Here is a 27,205-nt window from a genome sequence, read left to right as displayed (position 1 = left end):
AGTTTTCCTTCTGACAAATTAAAACTTATACAACGCATGGTCACGTGATTATTTTTCTCTTTCCTTTTTAGATCATAGTTAACTTCAAGTTTTTGCGAATAAAAGCAAAACTACAAGCCAGCAGGATATGTAGATGGTTGTAGTAGATTACATGTTACCAGTAGCGGGGTAATGAAGAATAAATATAAAGCTAAAAATTAAAAAAAAAAGCTGTAAAAAAGTAAACGCAGAAAAGCCATTTTTGCGACAGTGAAAAAGCAACGAGAAAAAAATTAAATAGTGTATTATTAGTAATAAAAGTGCTTGCATTACTAAATGAAAGTCAGAGAGCAGCGGTTGCAAAAGAGAAGTGAAAATAATATAACAAAAGGAAAAAACATATAAATATATATATATATATATATATATATATATATATATATATATATATATATATATATATATATATATATATATATATATATATATATATATATATATATATATATATAAATTAGTAAAAACACTTATTTAGTTTTATTCTTCAACAACTTGTCTCAACTTTAATGAAAAAGTTGTACTATTCAAAGAATATTGTTTTAAAACATGAAGCTACTAAATTTAAAACTAATAAAAGTTATTCACACTTTTTGCACGCGAATTCAATTGTGATAATTGATAATAAAAGGAATACACGACCTGTTAGAACACTTCTCGCATGCATTTGCTGCTTGTAGCTTCGTCCCAAAGGCTTTCTCAGGAAATATAAAGACGATAGATATGGTAGGGATTACAGCTGGCGGCAGGAAGCACTCAAAACTTTGACTAGTAGACATCTTTGTTGTTTTTTTATATTTCTGAGACCATTTTCGGGGCTTCTTAAGTTTTAAAAGCTTTTTTTTTCTATTTTTTTTAAACCTTTGTTTTTTGAGAATTACTGAGTTCAATTTTTTTTTCTGAAATAACTTTTTTGGTTTCTTTTTCATTTTAACAGTTTTTTTTTTAACAGCTTGTGTAGCTTCTTCCTGAGCCATTGTTGATAGTTCAGTCATATTATAACTTGTTGTTCTTTTAATTATTGTTCCCTTTTCTTTACAATTGAAAAGTGGAAAAATTGGAAAGAGGCTTTAATCTCAAAGCACACTGAGCACTAAATCATTAATATCAAAAGATACTTGTTTAACGGCATTTTTGATCCAGTTCTTTGAGCAAAACGTATTTTGTTGCAAATCTATTCATAGAGTTTTTTTGAATTTATTCTATTAGTCTTATCGAGTGAAAATTGTGTATCGGTAGACTTTCGAGAAAAACAATTCTCAATTTTGACATTTTTTACATCTTGAAAAATAGCGCCGATCGCAGTTTTACTTGGAGTTATTTTTGAACGATTGAGTGAAAATATACCTGTATTTTCAAAACCACTACGTGCTTTTTACGCTTTAAAACATTTATTTGCAATTAGGTCTTTTAGCATGGCTGGAAACTGCCGGTTACTTAAACTTAATTAGGAATTTCTAATCAATAAACTTCGACAATTCGCTTCCATTCTGCCTTTACTGTTTTAAAAACTCCAACATCTAGCGGTTGCAAAAAATGACCTGTACGAGCTGGCAATCGGAATAAAACTAGGTTGTTTGATTCAGATAATCTATTTAATTCAATTGATGTGGATGCATGGCCGTCTAAAAATAGAATTTTAAACCCTTAAAGTTTGCTTGTGTGAACTAAAAAAATTAAACGAAACCATTCTATGAAATTTTCACTTTCCACCCAACCTAATTTGCTGGTAGAATAATAAACATGAGAAGCACCACGTTGAACCAAAGTTTTCATAAAATATCGACCTTTGTAAATGACTTGATGAGGAAGGAAGTTTCCAAATGCATCGCAACAAGTTAAAATTGTATTCATTTGTTTTTTATTTATCGGGGTAACTTGTTTTGGATTTTTTATTCCTTTTCAACGAACAATTTTGACTTTACGTTGATCAAAATTTAATCCACTTTCATTACAGTTAAACACATGAAACGGCTTTTCATTTAAATTATCCTCTCGATAAACAGTGTCAACATGAATGGCTGAACCATTCATTCATCAATAAATTTTTGATTTATAAAAATCTACTCAATAATTTTTTTTATTTCAAGTCAACTTTTTTTTATTTCAAATTGAACAGCAGTTGCGCAGTGGTTAGCCTTTTTGCCTCAGAAGCTAGAGATCCTTAGTTCAAAGCCACCTCTGGGCAAGTTTTATAACATCGGTAAGGAAGATGGCTCGTACTTCCTTTCAAATGCTTTTCCGCGGTGCTAAGACCGTAAGGACTTGAAGACAAAAAAAGTCTACTTTATGGTTCATACCATATGCATATATAAATGATATACAATAAAATTTTAATTATTGTATATTATTTAAGTTATTATTATAAAAATTATTTTTAGTAAATTAAATTAAAGAATTTTTTTTGTTCATAATAATTATTATGAACTTTAGTTATAATAAATTTATGAGTAAATAGTTTATTCAACACGCACAAAAATTCTTTTCGAACAAATAGTTTTTAAAAATAAATTATAATAAATTAGTCACAAGTCTGGAACGATCACTTAAAAGGTTGTAACTAATAACCGCCGTCTTTAATTTATTTGCCTTCTCGCTCTCGTGGACGTGTTACGGCCATATTGTAAGTAAAATATTAGATACCTTTTATTTTTATTTGGAAAACTCAAAAAATGCAATTTCCAGATGCTATGATGCATGAAAACATATGGTTTGACCGTCCTAAATACGAGGAAGAAAGAGAGCACTATGAGCTATTCTTGACAAATAACTTATCTTCTAAACTAGCTGAAACTCACTGTAAAGAAAGTAAAACAACTTTAAATGCTGTTGAATCCAAAAAGGTGAATATGTAAAAGTTATTATTAAATTAAGTTTTGGTGGGTACGGAACAATGGTGTAATGCTTAGAATTTGCTAGGTGTCTAGGCTATTTTCATATTTAGTTCACTAATATATAGTTTGAATACATGCATTCAGTTGAAGTTAGACGTATATGCACCACGTGTAACTGTAATAGGCTTCATAATTTGATATTAAATTATACAAAAAAAACAACTATTTATAAATATAAGCAGATATATTTTATGCAAATTACATATAAGGTATCTGTCACTCTAACTTTGAGTAAGATAAATAGTAGAAAGATAATCTGATGTCTAATGAAACATAAGGCACTGTTAAAAGTAGAACCTCTGCTAATTTCTTGATGCTATTGTATAAAAACAAAAAACAATCAGGCACAATAGATTTTTACTTTGCTATCAAGGGAGTATTTTACATGACACAAATTTAAGAGCTTCGCGGATCAAAAAGGATAAACAATTCAAAGTTTATATAAAAAATTTGACCCTTTAAATATACTTAGATAACTGTTGACAATTTAAATAGAAATAAATGTTGAAAAAATCATTGTAAATAGGTATTTGATATAAATTTTTAAAACTAATTAAATAACAAAGTGTAATCATTAGAAAAACCTTTGTTACAGTATTTTAAAGATGTAAATATTATCAAAAGCAAACAAGTCTATAAAAAGTTATGAGGTTTAGGTAAAAAAATTTAATAGATTAGTTGAAGAAATTGTTGTCAAAGTTTAGTATTTCATCATTTAAATTGTTGTAACTTTAACAATTCTTATTTAATTGCCTATAACTTGGTATGAAAAGATTGACGTAAGAGTAGGCTTATAAAGTAAATTGTCTTCTTAGAAAAGAAGAGAGAGGTGCATAGGGGGCTCCTGTAAGACCAAAGATACTAGAGACTAGAGGGGGGTTGCACCACTAACTTAACTATATATAAAATGTTTCAATAATATAAATTTTTTTAAATCTAAAATGAGAGAAAGTAGTATGAAAGCATTTAAATACATTGCAAGATGTATTAGCATTTCATCTATTGTCTTATGGGAAAGGGTTTTCCCCTAGCTTAAACAGAGAAAAAATATTTTGAAATAAAATTTCTAATTAATCTATGATTTGAAAATTTATGGTTAACCTACTTAAAATTAGATCATTTTTAAATAATTAAAATTTTTTTAGATGCTTTTTCAGTGCTGAATTCCGTTGTCAACTCAACATTTGTGAAAAGAAAACACCTGAAAATAATTTGTTAACAAGTTGTAAATTTTTTTTGTGATGTTTTAGTGGTTTTTTTAAAAATTGCTCAAAACATTTTACTGAAACCTGCTGTCGGTGTTAATTTGCAGAACAGTTCTGAGACAAGCAACAAGAATGTTAGTTTCTGCACAACCAGGAGGAACCACGCATATTGTGTTTACATGCTGATATCTTGATAAAACTTTTTTGGAGTTGAACCACTTAGAAATTTTTTAGCACTAAAATTTGACAACTAATTTATGAGAAAAACATGTTTTAAAAGCATCTAAAAGTTAGTTACTGTTATCACTTATATATAACTCAATCAGACACAGTTAGAATCTCAAACACTTTTTCTAACTAGTTTTCATTAATTAGTGCTTCTTTTTAAATCTTGATATTTATCAAGTATAAATATTTATTTTTATTATAATTATCAGTTGCAAATGTTCTTTCTATGAATAATAGGATATTTAACAAGATCTTGTTTTAATGTAAATCTAAAATGAAATAAAAAAATTTGCAGGAATGTTGTTTGTTTAATTTTTTTTTTTGTTAAACAGCTTATCAGAAAAAAATTTAAAAGACTTAACCTAGATTCTAATTGTTTTTATTTTAATTAGAATAATATGAATCTTGGTAAATTGTAATTTATATTTAGTTTCATTACACACTTAACACTGAAACACAGATCTTGTTGAACAAACCCCCCTGCACAGAAAAACAAGCTGAGTCAGCTATATATATTTCTCACATATTTTAACCAAATCTTTCACCTTAATAAAATAAAAAAATGATTTATGGAACAATTTCATATATTTTCAAATTTAATTCACTTGTTTTATTTTAAAAAATAATCTTGAAAGTGAATAATTTTGAAGTTTCTTTTTAAATTATTATTTTTTAAATCTTGATTAATCAACAACTACTAACAAAACCCATTATAATGATTTTTGGATACATTAAAGGTGTTGTTGATAATTTATAGGCAACAAGTGGCTCACTTTTGTCCAGTGAAATTGCTAAAGCAAGGGACTCAATAAAGCAATCCCTGGCAGAGGTGAGTTGATAGTTTCTGTTAGAATAGTATTAGTCTTTAATTTAAAAATGATATTATTTTTAATTTATTTTGAATCTTAATTGTTACAGTTACCTTTTATAATAATCTTAAAAGTATTCTTAAGTTCACCCAGAATGTTTTTATTGTTTAAACTTTTTTAAATTGGATTATTGCACAACAAAATGCGTTACAATTTTCAAATATGATGCAATCACAGTGTAACAAATTTATGTCATATTTTATTTTTATTTCATCGTTTGTAATGTAACTTCAAAAGTTACAAATATTTTAATTTGCCATAGAAATTTTATTATAAAAGAAGTTATGAAAAGAAATATGTAAAAATGATTTTAAATGTAAAATAAACAATTTTTTTTTCTGAGACTTGTTATTTAAGGTGATTCAAGCCCATTGCCATTTAATAATTCAAAAATTAAAAAAATTTCTCTGAACCAAGTATAATGTAATTAGTTAAAAAAGTAAAGTATTTTAACAATTACACTTAATAAAATCCCTAAACAAGTTTGAAACTTTCAATATTATTATTCAAAAGTTTGTAAATATTTTTTGATTAAATTTTTACTGTGTAAACCTAACTAATAGTACAACATTTTGAGGTAAACTTTTGATACGGAATTGATTGTTTTCAGTTAACATAATGAGTAGAATTACCACAGACTTATTTGCATCATTACGTAGGTGGAAGAAGCATATTTATAGATATATATTTTTTTTCAACATTTTCAGTTCCAACAAGGCTGCAAGCAACCACTATTAGAGTTGGATGTTACTGAAAGAGAAAAGATGGCTTAAAAAATTGCAAATTATATGAATCAGAAAAACAAGGAAGTAAATTCCAAAGGACTGGTGTTTGAGGGGAAAAACACGCAAATAAGAATTTTTGGAGCACTTCACAGTAAAAGGAACATTCACAGTAAAAGGGTGAGATTTATTTGATAATGAGTAACACAAGAATGAATTTTAGTAGATAGCACAAGAGATGCTAGCTCTTGAAAGCAATGCCCATTATAGTATTGCGATGCCCATTATAACATTACGACGATGTGATAATATTTAGAGGTTGGCTGCAAGAGCAGACCCAATGATGCTAGTTTTGCAATCAATTTGATTCTAAGAAAGACTGGAAATAAGAGTTTACCCTAGAAGATAAAGAGTAGATGACTCATCGAGTACATTACTGTTCATAAATATTGAAAGATCAATATTATTGCAACAACAATAATCTGAAAAGAATTAAGTTTTACCTGAGTTAAAATTCACCAGCAACTAAGGATAACAGATGCCACAAGACTCTGATAAGTGCTTATTAAATAGTTTTTGAAAGATAAAAGCTCTGGATAACACTTCTGCAAGACTATAACAAGTATGTTGTCTGGACCACAGACAACATACCTGTTATAAAAGGAAATCACTTTAAATACTGTAGCTGGAGTGATATGAATGTCAAGCAATTGATTAACCTGTTTGTTAGCTATATCAGGGAGAACGCGGCTAGTGGAGTCAAGAGATAATTTTGATAAAAGTGAGGCTTGACCTGGAATCATAGAAAGGGAATAAAAGATTCCATGCCAGCTTGAATCCAAGAAGTTAAGTAAGGAGCACATTTGTCAGCAGAAAGATAAAAGATTTCTACCCAAAGGCCATCACAAAGAAAACTACAGAAAGTGTCCCGGTCAGCTTTAAGGTAGTTAATAAGAGGTACGATGGTAGGCGGATTTTGATGGTGAATAAGAATGAGAGTTTTAAAGAGCTTAAACCATGATCAAAAGCATCTAAAAATGAATGTGGAGAAACTGAGCACTGATGACTAGGATCAGAAACAAGACATAAGTCAAGTAGAAAAGGTAAATGATTCGGATTGTCTGGAAAGTGAGTTGTAAAGTTGACTATTTTTGTTAGAGAAAGGCAAAAGTTGTGGGCTCTAACTCCTGCATACTCACTGACACTAGAACCAAGCCATTCAGTTTGATGAGCATGAAAGTCACAAACAACAACAATATTGGCTGGAGGATAAAGAGAGAGGGCTTGGTCAATTTTTTCAGAGATAACATTGAAAAAAGTGTAGTCTTGAGATGAAGGAGAGTAATATATACTAAAGAGAAAGGCAATAGAGTGAAGCAGTGCTACAAAAAAGAATAGTCTGCGGATTCAAATCTAGTTTCCCTTCAAATAGGTGAATTCTTACAAACATAAATGCCCAGGCATGTGAATATTGGAGTCTTTACGAATTAAAGAAAGATAACCATCAACACTAAGATCATATGATGTAGCAGCTGAACTCAAATTAGTCTCACAAAGAGCAAGTAGGTTTGGTGAAGTTTGCAAGAGATTAACAGAAGAAGGCTTAACAGAAGAAAAATAACTTTGAAGACCACAAATATTAGTGAATGATAGATTTTAGAGAACTTGGTGATGACAATGGTTTTTTTAAGTTATTTTTGAATTTGTTTTTTTATGCTTAAGTTATTTTTGATTTTGACTTAAAGCACAGATAGTATTTAGTACCCTTTTAATAGTCCAAGCAATTGCCTTATTACTAATAAATAATCATAAGCTGTAACAAAAGGCTCCAAAGGTGGCTCTGATAATGCACATCAAAAGTACGAACAGGGACACCATCAATGTGCAACATGAATGATAATTTACAGCTGTTGATGGATTCTCTGTGAGCTACCACAAAGTTCAGGAAACCTAACTACTAACCTGTCTCAGAACCATAAAACTGAGTTTTAGAGCTGTGCCCTCATTAGGATATAATAGAATGAGTTGCCTAGTCGTAAAAATAGAGACACAAGCAAAACCCATGCATTGAGTCAAGAAGATTGAGCATTCAACATCCTAAACTGGAAGCAATGTATTATAAATACATCTACAGATATAAGCGTAACCTGAGTTTACAAACTTTAGGAGTTTTGCCTTCTAATGCTATGACTGGTTTTGAACCTCAGCCAATAACAATAACTATGTTGAAGCATTTCATTATCATCTGAAGATAATCTGCTACTTCTTTTGAAAGAAAAGAGTTCTTACAGAGTTTGTAAGATATGTGTTTAGGATAACATCTGCATATTTCTTTTGTGTAATGTCTGTCGGGAGGTAGTCATTCATGTCTAGTACATAGTTTCTTTCAGGAAGAAAACCAATTGGTAATCAAAAGTAAGAAAGTTACCTATGTTTACTTTGAAGGTTTTTTAAGAAAACATGTACTTTAAAGATTTTTTCAAAAAATTGATGAAACAAAAGGAAGGCTAGCTGGACTTAGATCAACCAAATTGGTGTATAGCAATGAGTGGGTAGTCAGTTAGTAGAGATGGGTTATCGATATTTAGAATGGGTATTATATTTGCATAAAGCCACTCAGGCAGTACAATACATTAGTTGATGCAATGGTTCAAAGTTGTAACAAAAGCTTTATCTAGTTTAAAGTGTGCAGCGTAAAGTAATTTGCCAGATATATGCTTATGGCTGGTTAGTGTCAATTGGATGTGTTTGAGTTATTCACTGATATTAGAGAAGTTGACGGTGGACAATGGGTGGAAAGGATATTGGTTTAAAATAAGGTCATAAATCTGGTTTCTTAATTCTTTACCAAAATATCAGGGTGCCCACTGGTCATGGATATCATGGAAAAGTGATGGAATTCCTAAATTTTTATTGAAAATTCATGGAACTTTTAAAAATGATCTTTTTTTTTCTATTTGTGATATTTTAGAATGCAAAGAAAAGTACTAGTATATCTAGTCTAAGTCCTTTTTGAAAAAGATATTTTTGCAATGTAAGTTATCAGAGGAGTAAAAGAAAAAGAATTTTTTTTCAGACCTGATTTCAGAACTTTCTACCAGTTTGTTTTTGGTTTGCATGTTTTATAATGACCGAGTTGCAAGTGTTTAGTGCATGGCAAGTACTGAATATTTTTCTCGAGTGATTTGTCATAAAAGTTTATGAAGAATTATGAAAATGTCATGGAATTATATTTTCAAATTTGAGTGGCCACCCTGAATATACCTGAGTGTTGCATATTTAGTTTTGCACCAAACTCAATATTTGTGGCTAAACTGTGGGTTGGGGTCGATAGTCCACATGCATGTTATCTTATACTCTTCTTACTATTGGCATGTTTATATTTCTGTAGTAAGATGCTTTCTGGATAGCAATAAATTTAGCAATAATATAAGTTAAGATGTTTGGCCTGTACTAAAGGCTTTGTGTAAATGTTGGCGTTACAATTGACTTTAAATATCTTGACTAGTTGATATCTCGAGTTTTCGTTTTTGATATCTCGAACTTTATTTCTGGTCCCTGGCACACTCATTTGAGTTAAAATCCTCTTGATATCTCAAACTTTTTTCCCTTGTCCCCTGAGAGTTTGAGATATCGAGAGTCAACTGTATTTTATGCATTGTGTAGGGTATTTACAGTTATCATCATGTAAAAATTTCAATCAAATAGAAATTTCATAAAATGTTTAAATTCCATTAATTGTAACAAAATACTTGAGTCACATTTATTCCCAGAAATAAGATATATCTGTAAAAAATAAAATATGATCCAAGTATTGTTCTTTTTTTATAGCATTGCAATTAAAATATTTCCTAGCAATCAATTAACACTTTGAATACATTGTTAAGTCTAATAATACAATTAACTAATATGTTTCCAGACTAATAACATCTTAAACTAGTATATTTCCTGTCTAATAACACCCTTCTATATGACTTGTCATCCTGGTAGTTCACATTCTTTACAGTGATTGTTCCTTGATACTCAACAACTTGTTAACTCTCTCCTCATGTTTTACCAACCTTAACCCTGACCATGTATGTACTAAAGTAAGACAAGTGAGCAATAGTTGAAAGGATTATGTTGGTTTTAAAGGTTTTTAAAAATAGAATCAACAGGCAAACACGGATTGTTGTTTTGTCCACAGGCTGTGAAATAGTCTAATTTAAAAGTAATATATAAACAAGTAATAAAGAGAAATCTAAAAATATGATAAAATATTTAAAACTATGCAACTTTGAGCCTGAAGTGTTATTTTTTAGTGTATACCTCCAAGGTTATAATAGGTTCATTTTCATATGATTTTTTTCTACAGTCTGTAAGCAATAGGACCTATAGCCTGTGTGATTGATAATAAAGAAAGCTTAATGATAATTAAAATTAGTTAAATTTTATGTGTTTTAATATATATATATATATATATATATATATATATATATATATATATATATATATATATATATATATATATATATATATATATAATATATACATACATACATACATACATACAACCCTCGGAATTAGGGTCGGCGCATTTGGCAATGCCGACCTAACTGCCAACCTGAAAGTATTTGAGATCAGCAAAAAATTGCCGACTTCGTTTTAATGTTTTATGGTTAGACCTTTGTATCAAATAATTTTTGCAGACCTCATTTTTCTTAATTCCGAGGGTTGTATATATATATATATATATATATATATATATATATATATATATATATATATATATATATATATATATATATATATATATATATATATATATATATATATATATATATATATATATACAGTGGTTGTATATATATATATATACGGGCGGCTGAGAGTAATAATTTAGTTAATCTTTATCGCCTGCCAATATTTTGAGTCATCCTTTATCATTAAAAAAAAAAGTTTTATTTATGTTCTAACTATGTCTTAAATGAGTTTTTTAAAGTATGTGTTTTCACTATGAATAAGATTATATTTTCATATTTGATGAATATAAAGTTATAAAATAGATTATTTATCTTTTTTCAGCGGTTGCGATACGTTATATTTATTATAAGAAAACTATTGTTGCATTTATAAAGGAGCATTTAATATGTATTGGTATTTTTATTTGCGCCACCTTTTATGTAATTAAACTTTAAATAAATGAGAATTGTGAGAAAACTATTGACACATTCATATAGTAGTGTTTAAAATGTTTTGGTATTTTTATTTGCGTCACGTTTTATGTAATTAACCTTTGATTGAATAAAAAATGCGACTTTCAGGACTTATTAAAAAAAAGTTTTTTAAAAAAACATTTAAACTAGCATTTTAAACATCTTTTTTTATTGTAATTTTGTAATAATGGTATTTTTATTGCACACTCACTCTTTTTTAAAGAGAAAAAAAAGTTTTTTGTAATTAAACTTTTAATGAACAATAATTGAAAGATAAAATAGCTTTCAAACAAAGTTTTTTTGAAGTCATTCTTTAAAATAAAAATATATCATTATATTTAAATTATTTTTAATAATATAACAATGGAATGTTTACTATTATAGAGCTTATAATAAAACTTTATTTGTATATTAAAATTTTATTATATTATTTAAAGAATGCATTTTCAACAAGCGCTTCAACAGAATTAAATAAAAAAAGTTTATTATTTAATTAAAAGTGTTTGATAAATAAACTTTTAACATAAGAAATTTTTATAATTTAATTTTGTAAAAATGTTTGCTAATTAACAGCAGTTATGACTTCAAAACTTTCATTCATTCTTTATAAAAAACGAAAACTGGTGTTCTAATTTAAACAGAATGACATAAGTTAATAGAAAAGAAGGAAAATAAACTTCAACAATAAGACTTTAAAAATATTGCTTTATTGTTACATTAGATTAAAAAGTAATTATCAAAAGCTGTTTCATTAATAAAAATTAATATTTTGTTGATAAAAAGTAATAGTCTTTCGAAAACGAAAGAACAAATTTACTTTTAGTGGCAAAAATGTTACTAAATGTAGAAATGCGAATTGCGGCAAAAAAATAAATTTGAATAATGAGTAACATAAATTTAAGTAATAAGTTATTAAATGAAGCAGTTTAAATAGTCGCCTGGCCCTTCGAAAGATTTGAGTGGCATTTGCCATTGGACAACCACAAGTGTACACCACCGATATATATATATATATATATATATATATATATATATATATATATATATATATATATATATATATATATATACACACACACACACTTGTGTGGTCGTCTTTACCATAAAATGACAGTTTTAGGATGTTTTTTTTAATTTTAAAGACCGTAAAAACTTTTTTTTTTAATTATTTGATAGACCACCTGCCCCAACCAAACCCTTAGTTGATGTAGCAGCACTCCGTTGCGAGTCAAGCTATAAGATAGTTGATGTAGCAACGCATGTTTTACAGTTAAAAAATATTCAGAATGATTTTATTTTTAAAAATAAAATAAAAATATTCAGAATGTAAAATATTCTAGTCTTTTAATTTGCATTTTTGTGGTTTAATTACTTCCTGCAATTAAATTAATGCGTTTTGACATAATCTAACCTTAATTTTGTCAGCTTTAATACCACAAACAAGCAAAGAGCCATTTTTTACTACAAACACATTTTCTTAGCTGTAAACTATAGGAATATGTATGTATGTATATACAGGCCTCGGTGGGAGTAAATGAGTGCAAGAGCGGAGAAAAGCTCTTCTAAAATGAAGATGGCAAGCCATGCAAGCTGCTCCTCTAAACAGCTTCTTTCGAGAGCTTTTAGTTTTTGCACAAGTTATTTGTTTATTCGTTAAAAAATTGCTTATTAAATACAAAATTTGATTTTATACTTGTTACAAGCATATGTTTGTAACCTCAAGGTTACAAGAATATATATACGTAACAATTGTCATTTATTGTGCCATGAAAAAATTCTTTCAACAACCGTGCCTTTTTTTCTATGTTTTATGGAAAGATCTTTGTAACAAATTTTTTTTTTGCCAACCTGATACCGACCTTTAAAAGATTGAGGTTGGCAAATTATTGCTTACCTCATTTTTTCTACTTCCGAGGGTTAATATATGTGTGTATATATATGTAGATATATATATGTAGATATATATATGTAGATATATATATAGATATATAGATATATATATATATAGATATATATATATATATATATATATATATATATATATATATATAGATATATAGATATATATATATATATAGATATATATATATATATATATATATATATATATATATATATATATATATATATATATATATATATATATATATATATACATATATATATAATCATTGCTGTATTCTAGACTAGTTCATCAAGTACAAGCAGTTTAGAAAGTGAAAATAAAGCAATGCAAAAAAGTAAGAAAATTTAATGTTTTGAATTATTAATTCATATTTTAAAAAATTTAATTTTAAAATCAAAGGTTATGATGAAAATTCTTAAATAAAATGGTTTGTAGTTCTATTAGAAAAAAAAAATTTTTTTAATTATTTATTTTAAAATCTACAATTTAGCAATAACAGAGTTGTTGGCAAAGGTGGCTGCACTTGAGTCCCGTGTGACCAAGCTAGAGCAAGCTGCTCATGGTAATATACTTGTTAAAATTTTTAACTTATTCTATATTATATTATAAATATTTTTTTGTTTGTTTCATTTACAGCATATTTCGTTAGTGTTATCATTTTCTAATAAACAATATGCTTCTAGTATATCATGCATTACGATCGTAAATAAAGATAGACTCACATACTGCATTCTTTTATTTTATATAATTTATTGATTCTTTAAGTCTATTGTATATTTTTTAGGTAACACTGCTGAGACCGCAGCAGAAAAAGTACAGAAGGCTAAAGTAAGTCATAAATATTTTAAATTTACCTGTTTAAACTAAGCATCGGCGTTACCGCACTAGCAGTAAAAAAATGCGTAAAAGCGGTAAAAATCTGAAATTCCGGTAATTTGTGATAAAAGATAGTAAAAGCGGTAATTATTATGGTAAAATAGAAAATCAGGATTTGCTGAGTGCAATAAGTGCAAAAAAGTGATTAAGCTGTCTCAAGGTAGCACCAGTGGAGTTAAAGCTCACTTAAAGTATGTGTTTTACTCTTACTATAATTTAGAATATTTTAAACCACTGATCTCAAAATATAACTGGATAACGTATTCTATTGTTTTTTGGAAAAAGAATTAAAGCTAAAATTGGTCTCCCAAGATGGCAGCGATCAAAGCTTTTAGCGGGAAACGATGTACATCTTATAAGACAGTAATATGAAAGAGAAAATTAAACAGAGTTTTGAAAGAAAAACAAGACTATGAAATTTAACTTTTAAAAAGTTTAAAGAAGTGTTAAAAAAAAGTAGATAATTAAAGAAATTAATAATTTAAATATTAAAGTTCAAAATATTCGATATTTTTTAAGTGCAATTTATGATTAAATTAATATTTATGTATAATTTATGTACCTTTTAGTTCTTAGTTACCCAATGCAGTGTGCTAGAAGGTTGATAACATAACTGCATGGTAAGCGGCAGTGGTGTCTACCTACAATTTTGACAAATTTTAAATTTTCAATAACACGACATGCAGTTGTGTTACTAACCTTCTAGCACAAGCATTGGGTAGTTAAAAACTAAAAGGAAAATAAATTATATAGCAAATGCTAATTATTTTAAATTTGAGATTTCTGCACAAGCAAACAAATACTTTTTCTTCACTACTATTAAAAAACTAAAATTAAAACTCGTGCTTAGTTTTACTGAGAATTTGTTTTTTGTTTTATTATATTTATTCTAAAAAATAAAAAACAGAAAGTTATATACAAGTTATTCTAAGAATATGTTTTGTTAAATAAAAAAATATTTGTATTTGAAATTTATGTAAATATGTATTATTCCGTTATTTTTATGAAAAAAATCTTATGCTAAACAAAAAAATATATTTGTATTTGAAACTTATCAACATCTGAGCTCAAGATATAAAACTTGATTATAATCAGTTCTTAATTTTCATATTTCCTTATATCTGCCGCCATCAAAAAAATTTTCTTGTGGTTCATGTATTTATTTTTTATGAACTATCTACTACAGAAACAAATGTTTTTAGTAGGATTTAGGATGATTACTAATTTTAGGCATAATTTATAAAACCAGAAAACACTAGCATGTTAGTTTTTGTCAGTCAAAATTACGTAAGGGTTCCTTCTAACCTCAGCGATTGGGAAAAACGTGCGAAGAAGAGCCATATGAATTACCACGTCACACCACCAAGTAAGAAGACTCACCAACAGAGAAAATCACATAGTCAAACTGAAACTAAAAAAAGAGCTGCACCTGAAAAGACTTCTCCAACTCTATCAGATACTCAAACTGGTCCTGAACCTCAAGAACAACAACTGCTACAGTTATATACTCAAGAGAGTCAAAGGACTCTAGCTCAACAAGAGGTGTATGAAGGGACTCAAGGTGAAGACCAAAATCAAAATGTCTCTATGTTTATTCCAATAACACTCCAGCAAAAAACAAAGTAGAAGCAAAAAAGCAAAATTTAGTAATGTAATGAAGTCGAATTAAAAAGAGAATGAGAAAGAAAGTAGAGAGCATCTGAGCTTGCAAATATTTTATTAGAGACAGATAATGATATATCTGATGATTAATTTTTATTATTAATAACTTGTTTAAACTGTAAATGTAAAATTTACTAATAGAAATACAAAAAGCAGTTTAAAAAATCCTTGTTTAATTTTTCGGTAACCAGCAAAAAAAGCGGTAAAATGTGATAAATGCGGTAAATTTGCGTACGGCGCATTTTTACGCAAAATTAAAGCGGTGATTATGCATTTTTACTGACGGTGCGGAAACGCCGATGCTTAGTTCAAACCTTGCAACTAACCAAACAGCTTTCTCTATTTTTTATATTATATATATAGAGAGAGAGAGTCAGCTGTTTTAAATTTGTTTGACGGCTATATATATATATATATATATATATATATATATATATATATATATATATATATATATATATATATATATATATATATATATATATATATATATATATACACATACATACATACATACATACATACATACATACATACATACATACATACATACATACAAACATACATATATATATACATACATACATATATATATATATATATATATATATATATATATATATATATATATATATATATATATATATATATATATATATATATATATATATATATATTAATTGTGTTAAAGAAACCAACCCAAAGATGACAACAGCATTCCATACAAGGACAAATAAAGAAGAAAATAATGAGTGTGATAAAAAGACTAACAGACATTTGTTGATTTGTTTGAATTCAAACATATGTGCTTTTCCTTATGTTTTTTGATTTTATTGCATGTGTGTTATGAGCATCTGTTCTAATTTTTACTAATAATCCTGACCATGTTATATTTTAAATATATGTGTGTGTATATATATATATATGTGTGTGTATATATATATATGTGTATGTATATATATATATTAAATATGTGTGTGTGTGTGTGTGTGTGTGTGTATATATATATATATATATTTGTATAATGCTGTTGCAAATAAAATTTTGGTCAGTTTCATAGCACCCACTGTTGCATTGATTACATCAAAATAATCTGTGTTGAAAAAATTTTTATCAAAATAAGCTGTTTTCCAGTTAAAAAACAGCTGATATCTGCAAGGAATTTATAAAATGCAAGTCAAAAAAAATACACAAGCTCATATTAATTAGATTGTTAATGACTGTTCTTAAGTCCTTTTCTCTCACATATTAAAGTTAATGCTAGTCAACAGTCACAGAGTTATGTATCTCAGACATCCAGTAAAAGACAGACTTAATCCAAAATATCAATTACCTACTGTTAATCATGTTGCAGGAAATGTTATGGTTAGGGGATATTTTAGTTGTTACAATAAGTCCCGTTCACTGCATAAAAGATATTACCTGGAGAGTTTGTTTAGGTGTGATGAATGTTATTTTGCCACATGCAAAATATGAACTGAATCTTACAAGATAATGGTTAAATGCATTGTACTAGATCTGTTAAGGATTCTTTTAAATCACAAAAAAATCAAGATTCTTTTAAATCACAAAAAAATCAAGGCCTTCATAGGACACAGTGAGACAAAATCGAGTTTTTTGTGCCAAAATTATTTTCGTAGTTTTTTTTTATTAGAATAGCTATATTTATATAAAATGCATAAATAAAGTAATAAACATGTAATTATATAATATAAAAAAGTATAAGAAGAAAATTAAATTTTAGTGAAAAATATTTTTAATGTACAAGACAACTTTTATCAGTGTAAACATTAAAAATATCAATTTTCAATGCATGTATTTGTCATAAAATAACTTTTTTAGATTTTTATTTACAAAACCTATATATTATAGCAGTAATGAAAGATTTTGTAGGTATTCTTTGTGTACAAAACATCTTTTTTACATGTTCAGTATTTCTCATCAACTGACCATTAGCTGATGACCAATCTTTTGTTATAACTTTTTTATTGCAAAAAGTAGCAGAATATTTATGATGCATGGCTATTTACATACATTTAGCATGAGATTTACATAGTCAAATATTTGGAGGATATTGGAGGGTAGTTTATCTAATACCTTATAGTAAAGGTTAGTAGCAAAAAAATATTAAAAACTGTCTGTTTTCGATGCATAAAAACTAATGATTACACTTATGTTAAATTGTTTTTAAAAGTCTGAGCGAAAAAAACATTTTTAATTAAAATAACATATTTTAAAATGAAATTCAATAAAGTTAATTTAAAACAATAGTTGCATAAGAAAGTTGATAAATAAAAAATACAAAGTAGCGTTTTGGAACATATGTCAAATTATTGTGTAAATAACCGCATAAAATTATGCCTAGATTAATATTTAGTGTTTTTTTAACTAGATATTTCCTCTAATGAACATGTCTTCGCCATTATGACAAATTTTCACCATATAATGCCAAAATTGATTTTTTGGTATTTTGGCACACTCTATCCTCACTGTGCAGGAGTCTCAACTCTATAAAGTATTTTTGAGAGTACATTAACCAACAATTAGTTAGTGGTCCGACTGACAAATTCCATTTATTTGCATTGATTGAAGGATGTTGGTATGACATTCCTTAGTATGTTCTCGTTGATTAAGTTCAATGCCTTGTTGTGATGCTGTTTTGAGGACAAATGGATATTATCTTATTAAAACTTTTATTGAAAAATTGATATTTTAATGATATTTGAAATTTTTATCAAATTCAGTTACTTCTAAACTTTTGCATGGAGGCTTTACCTACAAAAAAACACACACAAAATTAACTGTTGTAATTTATAATTTTTGTTGTAATATGTGGTTTGTAGTTGAATCAACATATAGAACATCAAGTAAAAATTTCAGCGATTTATGAAATTTAGTGAAAAGTTGTTTTAAACTAAAAAAATTTTGATGTTTTTAAATTTTAGCGCGCTACTGTATATATTTATTTATAACAAAAAACATTAACAAAAGAATAATGCGTATAAAAATTACTGATCTTATTGGTTTAAAAATTGTCTTACATTGCCTTTTGGTGTTTGTTTCTAAAAATATTTTAAACGAGAAAAACAGTTATAAATTAAAAGTAATGATGGGAGTTAATTTTGCTACCGCAAAATAATTTTTTTTTTTGTGAGCAAAATATTTTGTTTATTTTTATACAAAAAATTTATAGGTTAAAATTTATTATTTAAAAATTATTATTTTATTTTATTAATTAGTATAATTATTTTATGCAAGTTAATAAAATGAAAGTTCTATTGTTTTTTTTCTTTTTGCCTTGTTGGAAGGAATATATTTAAGGCATTTATTTTTTTTTAAGTTGATTTTTAAGATAAAATAGATCTATGCTTAAAATGTTATGTTCTATAGTTGATGATCATTAAAGTTTTTGTTTTGACAACTGTTGAACATGTGTCTGATTTATTTTTATTCTAATTTAATTTTATTTAAATATTTTAGAAAGATGATGATGAAATAGACTTATTTGGTAGCGAAGGAAGTGGCGATGAAGAGGTAATTATTTATAGTATTTTTGAATGAGATAAGCGATGTTTATAAATAAAGTATTGCATGTAACTTTTTAGGGTATAAAAGTTACATACTTTGATACATTTTAACAGAAATTCAAAATTATGAGTATATAGTACATTATTGAATATAAAAAATACTTGTAAAACTATTAAGTAATTAATTTTGTGAGTATGTTTGTAGGAAGACGAGGCAGAAAAAAAGCGCAAAGAAGAACTCCTTGCAAAATATAATGCTAAAAAGGCTCAAAAACCAGCTCTTATAGCTAAATCATCAATTCTGATAGATGTCAAACCTTGGGATGATGAAACAGATATGGCTTTAATGGAACAAAAAGTGAGAAGCATAGAAATGGATGGCTTACTATGGGGTGCATCTAAACTCATTCCTTTAGCATATGGTATTAAAAAACTACAAATTTTGTGTGTTGTTGAAGATGATAAAGTGGGAACTGACATACTAGAAGAAGAAATCACAAAGTTTGGCGATTTGGTAAGTCAAAATATTTTTATATAAATTGCTTCATATAAATTGTGATTTTTTAATTCTCATAAAGTGATTTTGCACAAAAAAAGTTATAGATTAGTACAATGATAATAAATTAGTTTACTTTATCATACTGTAAAAAAAAAATGATAATAATAAAATAGACATACACAATTATGAAATACAGGTTAAAGTTTTTTTTTAAACCTATTTATTTCTATCTGTGATATTCAAAATTAAACTCTTCAGGTTTGATTATCAAAAAGAATGTAGAAAAAGATAAGTAAAAAGGTTAATTTTTCTTCAGCACAAGTCTTCATGGTGTTAGACAACAATATATATTTTTTTACATCATTTTTAGGATATTGGGAATATTAGATATTGTTCTACTAATAATTGGGAATTTTTATTGATATTGTCCCTTTACTTCAACAAACAGAAACAAAACAAAAAAGGTCATTAAATTTTGGGAGTTATAAACCCATTGGGAATTCTGTGGTATATACATTGGGCTGGCTAACACCCTGGTCTATTGTATAAATAGGTTTAAAAAATGCAGCCACTTGCAAAAGATGGCATAGTCTTTTTGTCGAGAACTGCTACAAATATGTTGTGTAATAAGTCAAAAAAGAAAGTTTACTTATATTCAATAACAATGCAACTTTTAATAACATTCAAGTAATTTCACATATATATGAAATAATAGATAATAAAGTTTAGGTATGAAGAAACTGGGGTGTAATTTGAAAGTATATAAGTATATTTTCAATTAAAAAGTTCTTTTACTTTTCTTTTAAACAAATAATAATTCATTCATAAGAAAAAAAATTAAATGATTCCATAAAAATGCTTTATAAAAGGAGTTTTTGCCAAAGTTTGTCTGAAAAACTGATGTCTGATAAAATTATTGTTTCTTTAAGTATATATATTTTTCTTTTAAAGAATGTAAGCTGGAAATAAATTGGTTTTGCATTTGAACAGGAAACAAGTGTTAAAAATATCTACTTGATATTTTAGGAATGTTCATATAAGTTATTAGAGGCTTTGTACTTGAAAAAAATGAGCGAGTCCATGTGTCTCTGTTAAGAATAAAGTGGCCTTGATTTACTTTTGCAAGCATTTTCCCAAACAATATCAGCATAATTAATATGACTGTATAAAAGAGTAGTATACTTTCATATATTTTTTTTAAATTCCTCTTGCTTTATATGAAACTCAAAGTTTTATAAAGAGGAGTTTAAAAAAAAAGTAAACAAAAAACTCAAACAGTTTTTGTTTAGTATTTAAGGATTTATTGAGATCTTAATTGACTTGAAACTTTTATTGGTTTTAATTAGGTCATATTTAGGAAAATTTACATTGTATATTTGATAGAAAGTTTGAAAAAAATCATTTAATTCATATGCTTCAAATGAACTATTTGTTTAAATTCAATTTATTTGGGATAGTTGGTTCTTGAACAATGCGAAATTTCATAAGTGAAAAGTGTTTTTAAAAAGACTTTTTTCATTGTCAAAATTGATAGAAAAACAACAGCTAAATAACGGTTCGTAAGCCCAGAACCAAAAAGCCGTATATCCACATTTTGTGTTTTTTCTATTTGTTCTCAATAAATATTCAATAATCGATGGGGTGTCCGCTAAATCTGGTTTCAAGAATAATAACTTAAAATTATCAAAAAAATTAGTTGCACAATTTGGCAGAAAGTCTTGACAAATAAAATTTCAAAACTTAATTTTCTCGTAAACACAAAAAATGAACATACGACCTCTTGGTTCTTGTCTAGTTTTGTTTCTAAGGCAGTAGTAGTAGTAGTAGTAGTAGTAGTAGTAGTAGTAGTAGTAGTAGTAGTAGTAGTAGTAGTAGTAGTAGTAGTAGTAGTAGTTTTAGTAGTAGTAGTTTTAGTAGTAGTAGTTTTAGTAGTAGTTTTAAGAGTCTTAAAATACTTATTCATTTAATACTATTAAAATAAAGTTTAAGTAAGTTATATACTAGTTGAGTAGTTGACTAGTTTTTTTAACAAAATTATTCCTATTCTTTCAAAAAAGTGTTTAATTTTCGAAAATGTTTAGACATTAGACATAAATTTGGTTTGACTAAATTGAAATAATTATGTTGTATAATAATTTTAAATGAAAGGTAAAATTATTAAATTTAATATCTCTTTCAAATTTGGTTTGTGGGGGGAGGGGTGGTTGTTTTTTTGTTTGTATTATAGGTTTTATTTAAATTTTCAAGAAATTAACAACAATTTAATAAAATAAATTTTTAGAAAAAATTCGTCTTTTTAATTATTAAATTGATATATACATTTTTTTGTTTTCAGGTGCAAAGTGTTGATATCGCTTCTTTTAACAAAATTTAATTGGCCCACAACTTTTGCTTCTTTAATAAATGTAATTGTCAATGTTATATCTTTTCTTTAGTCTAATCCCTCGATGAGTGATTTTCGTATCCACCGTTTTATTATTTTTTTTAAACAAATCTACCCATTGAGTGTAAATATTAATGCGTTTTAATACGTGTTTTAGACATCTAAAACGCGTCTTGTGCGCACTGGGTAGTGCGCGCGATAACTAATTCACGTATGTATAATGCGTAAAATAATAATAATATAAATAAAATTATGCAGAAGGCCGCAGCAATTTTTGATTTTTTTTTTTTAATTTTTAATTATTTAAATTAATTTTTAAGCGATTTCATAGGACTTCTTCTTTTGGACTTTAAACTTGGATCTGTCGTTTAATTCTGAACATTCTCTTAAAGTTTGTTGTTAACAGGTATCTAAACTCATAAGACTGTTCAAATTTTGATATAACTAAACGTCGATTTGTGCCTCGGACGAATTTATATTCAAACTTGTGATTTACTCTGAATTGTTTTACCTCAGTATATAATTGTTTTATGCTAAAAGGTTCAAATAAATGTATAACGCGAAAACAATGCAAATATTAGAGCTAGTTATAGAAATAAGAATCTGAAACTAGAAAACATCAGGATTAATGAAATGAAACTTGATGCCTTTAGTGTATTGCTGTTGTATAAGGATCGGCGAAGTTAATCTTTAAGAACCGAAATTGGTCATTTGTGTTCCCTGAATTTAGGCTTATACACCGAATTCTAAGTCCGACCTAGAAATCGCGAGTTTCGTTCAGCTGTTAACTGCTAGTGGACCGTTATTGGCCTCCGCTATAATTAGCCAGTGGATAACTTTTTAAAATGTTATTTAGCGAATAATCATTTGCTAGCCACTTGGCAGCTATCATTAATGGTCCATAAATTATCAAAAACATATCTTCCATAGCTCAGTGGTTTAGTGCGCTATCATTGTGTTGTTCAAGTCCACCCCTAGTGTAAAATCTTTGACATTTTTTCAATCTTGCCGTATATAGCAAAAAAACTTAATTGTGAATAATCTTTTTAAAGTTTTTGCAAACTTCGGACAATTTCTTTTCCCTATATAGCTGTACCTTTTGGAGAAGCAGATCGAGCTTGTTAAATTTTTCTTTCAGCAGCTTTTTTTGGACTATTTATCTGAGCGCATGAATGACAACTATCTCTATACATGCGCAACAAATTTCTCTCGGTGTTATGACGTTTTTAGAAATTTTAAATTTTTTTTTAAACTCTCTGCCTTTCGTTTGTTTTAATATATAATATATATCCTGATATATGTTAAGTATATAATATCTATAGAACTTTAAAAATGTTTTACTTTGTATTTTAAGATATCGAAAAAAATTATTAAAAAAAGTGCAAGCGTAAGGATTTGAACCACGACGATTCACTTCAGAAACACTGCAAACTACTTTAGTCACTAAGGCGTATTGTTCCATAAATGTTTTCACACTATTTAATAGATAAATGACTTTATAAAACGACAAATAAATGCTATAAATTAAAATCAAGGAGATGTTGCCGCTATGCAGTTTTCAAATAAAAGTAAAACTGAAAATTTGATATATATTTTAACATTACATAATTTGAAGGTAACATAAGTTAGATATCTGCATACACTTTTGATATTTTCTTATTAAAAAAGTGCTGCAACTCTTTCTGGCTACTAACTTGAGTGTAATGGCTGCCGTGAGTTACGCGTCAAACACGGACGAATAGGTAATGGCATTAAGTTCAATATTTATATATAATAGATTCTCATGAATTGAAAAAGATTTAAACACTTTATTTAAAAGAGTTTTTTTTTCTCACAGGGCGTTGAACCTTTTTTGTCAAAAAAGTTATGCACGACATTATAACTTAATTTATGACATATAACAAGAGTTATGCTACGATTGCTCGTTATTAAAATTATCTTTTTTTTTTCTAAACCAAAATTATTATTTTTTTAAATAGCAAGCTTGTAATTAACCATATTTTCAAAACATGATAAAAAACAAGAACAATATGTCTAAAACGAAAATCTAAAATGCAGCAATAATGGGAAACTTAGCGAGTTTCCCATTATTTTTTGCGGCTAGTATCTTTCAATCTCTCTAGTATTTCAAATTTATACTCACGTTTAAATCTTGGCGCATCTACATTTTTCAATGATAGATTCGAAACTTTTGTTGCAAAGCTGCTGCAAGCCATTAAACCAATAGCAGTTCCTTTTCAATAACGTTGGACGCCGTAAAAAAAAGTAATGAAACCAATTGCTTCCTGTAATTTTTTATCTATATTAAATGGTTGCTTCAGTCCATTACTTTCTGCTAAATTAAATGCAAATTTACGTAATTCAATTTTCATTACCCCTTGAATATTTCTTCAAGTTGCTTAACAAAAACAGGTGGTTAAAGAGACCCCTTGTTTTTATGTTATGTCGCTCAAATGAAAACTTTTCTATAGAGAGTATTTGTCTTGTAAGAAAATGGTATAAAATTGAAGGGGCCTTAACCAATTTGAAAATTGAAGGGGTCTTAGCCAATTTAAGCATTTTAGATGCACGTAAAAAAAAAATTATTGAAGAGTGTTTGCTCTATAAAAGTTAAGGTGGTAGGGTTGCAAATAGACTACTTTCGGAAATTCGTCATTTCAACATTTTTTACTTTATTAAAACTGTTAAATACATTAAGGTACTTCTATACAATTAGACACTTTTTTCTTAAAAATAGATATATTAGGTTTTTTGTTGAATTTAATAAAAATGTAGGTTAAAGAAAGACAGAATAAGGAAATTTTTTTTTTTTTAATGCAAATAAATAATCCGGTTTTGGTCCCAAAAAGGGGCTAAAACCGTTTACATATTTATTTAACACAGAGTAACTATTAAAACTGAAACTTGCACAGTTGTTTCATAACAATGTAAACTGCTGCAATAAGTGGATTTGGGACAGCGTGGCCATATAATTCCATTTAAGCACTCATTAACATTTTGCGTTTGGGCTTGGAGGCATTTTTTTAGCAATGAGTCTTGACTTAATTCCTGAAAATAGGTTTCAGTTCATCTCTTATAGCTATAGGTAAAGACAATTTTGACTTGTATGTTTTATTCCCAGTAAGCTTGTCTGATTGCCATTTACACCATCCATCAATTACTTTTGGACAAAATATATGCCGCTGCTCTTCCAGTAAAACAGCACCAATTGCTTTTTTCATTGGATAAACTACAGTATTTTGACAAATGGTCATTCCAAATAGTTTTGTAATAAATTAATGGCTTTTTCTGTTAAGCGTCCTTTCCCAAACATTTTTTCCCCATCTGACAACAATCGCACTTTGTCTTTTTGCTTCAGTTTGCGTAATTGTGAACCAAGTCTTTTTTGGACATGCCCAACACATTCTAATTTATTAATTTTAAATGCATCTCCATATCGCGACGTTAGAATTATCTTGTTCTATCTCCACTTTTTGAAAAAATCGAGTTTTTATAGTTTTTGAATAGTTTTGCACAATGTTTTTCTATTTTATTTATATTGAAAACATATAAAACTTTTAATACTGTGTTGCATGCCATATTGCATTGTTCTATCTCCTAAATAAGCAAATTTGAAAATGTTATCTTATTTTAACTCCGATCAACCAATCATATATTTACAATTACATATTTGTGCGGAATAATTTTGTTGTTATTGTAATTTTCAAAATGGCAACTAAAAATATTGACCAAAAAATGGAACATGCTCTAAATCAAAACAAAGGTATTTTTTCACTTAATTAGCGTTATAATTTTGCCAATTTTTTATTTTGATTATCCAGAATGCATAAAAAACAAAATAATTTATTATTTATGCATCCTAGATAATCAAGTAAAAAGGTAATGGAGTTTTTTAATCTTTAGAGTCGCTTGGTGTTACACCTTCTCGTAGGTCACCCTATGGTGGAATACCTAGAAAACGTAAAGCTGATTAAACGTAAAACAAAATGACAGTAAAGTCATTGAGCAAAAGTTCTGCGAGCCAGGTCACTCCAGCATTCAAGAATGTGATAACATTCATAGTCAAATTGAAAAATCTTTTCTGTTGCAGAAATATTTAGTCCGCTTGGACTAGAAAGCTTTGGACTAAAAAACCATTCTCTGTTTACCAAATGCAATTAATAGATGTGAAGAGTTTTTCAGTTGTTGCTGGTTTTTCAAGTTATAAGTTAGTGCCTTATACAAGAGTTAAAAATCTTGTTTATCGAAACGGACTGCCATACCATGTTTTTTTTTAAATCTCATTTTCAGACAATTATTCACAAGCTCGTATTAATAAGTTTGTCAAGCGAGCAGCATCAAGCATTATTACCAAACCATTAAAGACAAATATACCAATGGCAGCTTGCTTACGTACTCCTTATCAGTCTTTATCTGCTGAAAAAGCCAATGATATCATTTCCAGGTATTCATACATGCCTGCTGTTGATATTGCATTTTACAAAGCATTAATAAAGTGATTTTATATATGACTTTCTCTATTAATTATTTAGTATTGATATATAAAACATAATTATTATTATTATTTAGAAATCTTGATAAAATTCCTTATTTAGCTTATTATTTATAATAGTTTTTAATAAATACTTAAACTCTTGTAATAGAATCACAGGTATACGAAAAATAAAATCAAGTTCATCTTGCGTGTTGTTTGTAATTAGATTAGTTTAATTGTTGTGTTAATATCTGTAAGACTTAAATAATTGATAGAAAATTTTAAAAAAGCTATTTCTTTGATAAATATTTTTCATCCCTTTCCTATACGCTATATATTACCCTTTTTTTATTATGTAGCGAAGTGTTCTGTTTTAAATTAGATTTCTTAGTCTTGTTCAGAGCCGGCGCGAACAGGTATCAAACAAACTTGTAAGAACAGTGCAATAGCTAGTGGGTCAGAACCCCTCCCAAAATAAATTTAAAAAAATTCCATTTTTAGGTATTACAAAAAAAAAAAAACTACTTTTATTTTAAAAAGAGTTCCCATAGATTCGCCGGGTCCCAACAACCCTAATTTAGGGGCGTAGGGGTGCAACAGCACTGCGTAAGAAGAATGACTACCTAGAACAAAATTTCATCGATTTTCAACATGTCTTTGTTAAAAAATGTAGTTAATATATTTAATATATAAGATGTAACAAAATAACATTTTTGTATTTTACAAAAT

General features: G+C 27.5%; 1 protein-coding gene across 2 annotated transcripts; it reads left to right on the top strand.

Moving 5' to 3' along the window:
* The first annotated feature begins 2,559 nt into the window (after positions 1-2,559).
* LOC100199066 (elongation factor 1-delta) lies at positions 2,560-22,035 on the top strand. Of its 2 annotated transcripts, XM_065795753.1 has the most exons (8): positions 2,560-2,879; positions 5,121-5,192; positions 13,335-13,389; positions 13,546-13,617; positions 13,840-13,883; positions 19,074-19,127; positions 19,326-19,634; positions 21,955-22,035. In XM_065795753.1, the coding sequence occupies exons 1-8, from the start codon at positions 2,709-2,711 to the stop codon at positions 21,991-21,993; spliced, it is 816 nt and encodes a 271-aa protein (XP_065651825.1). In that variant the 5' UTR covers positions 2,560-2,708; the 3' UTR covers positions 21,994-22,035. The 2 variants fall into 2 exon arrangements, with proteins under 2 accessions (XP_065651825.1, XP_065651826.1); XM_065795754.1 differs by lacking the exon at positions 5,121-5,192 and having other exon boundaries at positions 2,607-2,879.
* Positions 22,036-27,205: the final 5,170 nt, after the last annotated feature.

The sequence above is a fragment of the Hydra vulgaris genome, chromosome 04 (assembly GCF_038396675.1).
Source record: "Hydra vulgaris chromosome 04, alternate assembly HydraT2T_AEP".
Classification (NCBI taxonomy): domain Eukaryota; kingdom Metazoa; phylum Cnidaria; class Hydrozoa; order Anthoathecata; family Hydridae; genus Hydra; species Hydra vulgaris.
Note: the sequence above shows the minus strand (reverse complement) of the source record. Positions and strands in the feature narration are given on the sequence as shown.

What these genes read in the sequence shown, in the direction of transcription:
- LOC100199066 (XM_065795753.1), top strand. Translation starts at nt 2,709, where the DNA reads ATGCAATTTCCAGATGCTATGATGCATGAAAACATATGGTTTGACCGT. An exon ending in GCTAGAGCAAGCTGCTCATG is followed by an intron (nt 13,618 to 13,839) that starts GTAATATACTTG and finishes TATATTTTTTAG; the next exon opens with GTAACACTGCTGAGACCGCA. An exon ending in AAGGAAGTGGCGATGAAGAG is followed by an intron (nt 19,128 to 19,325) that starts GTAATTATTTAT and finishes GTATGTTTGTAG; the next exon opens with GAAGACGAGGCAGAAAAAAA.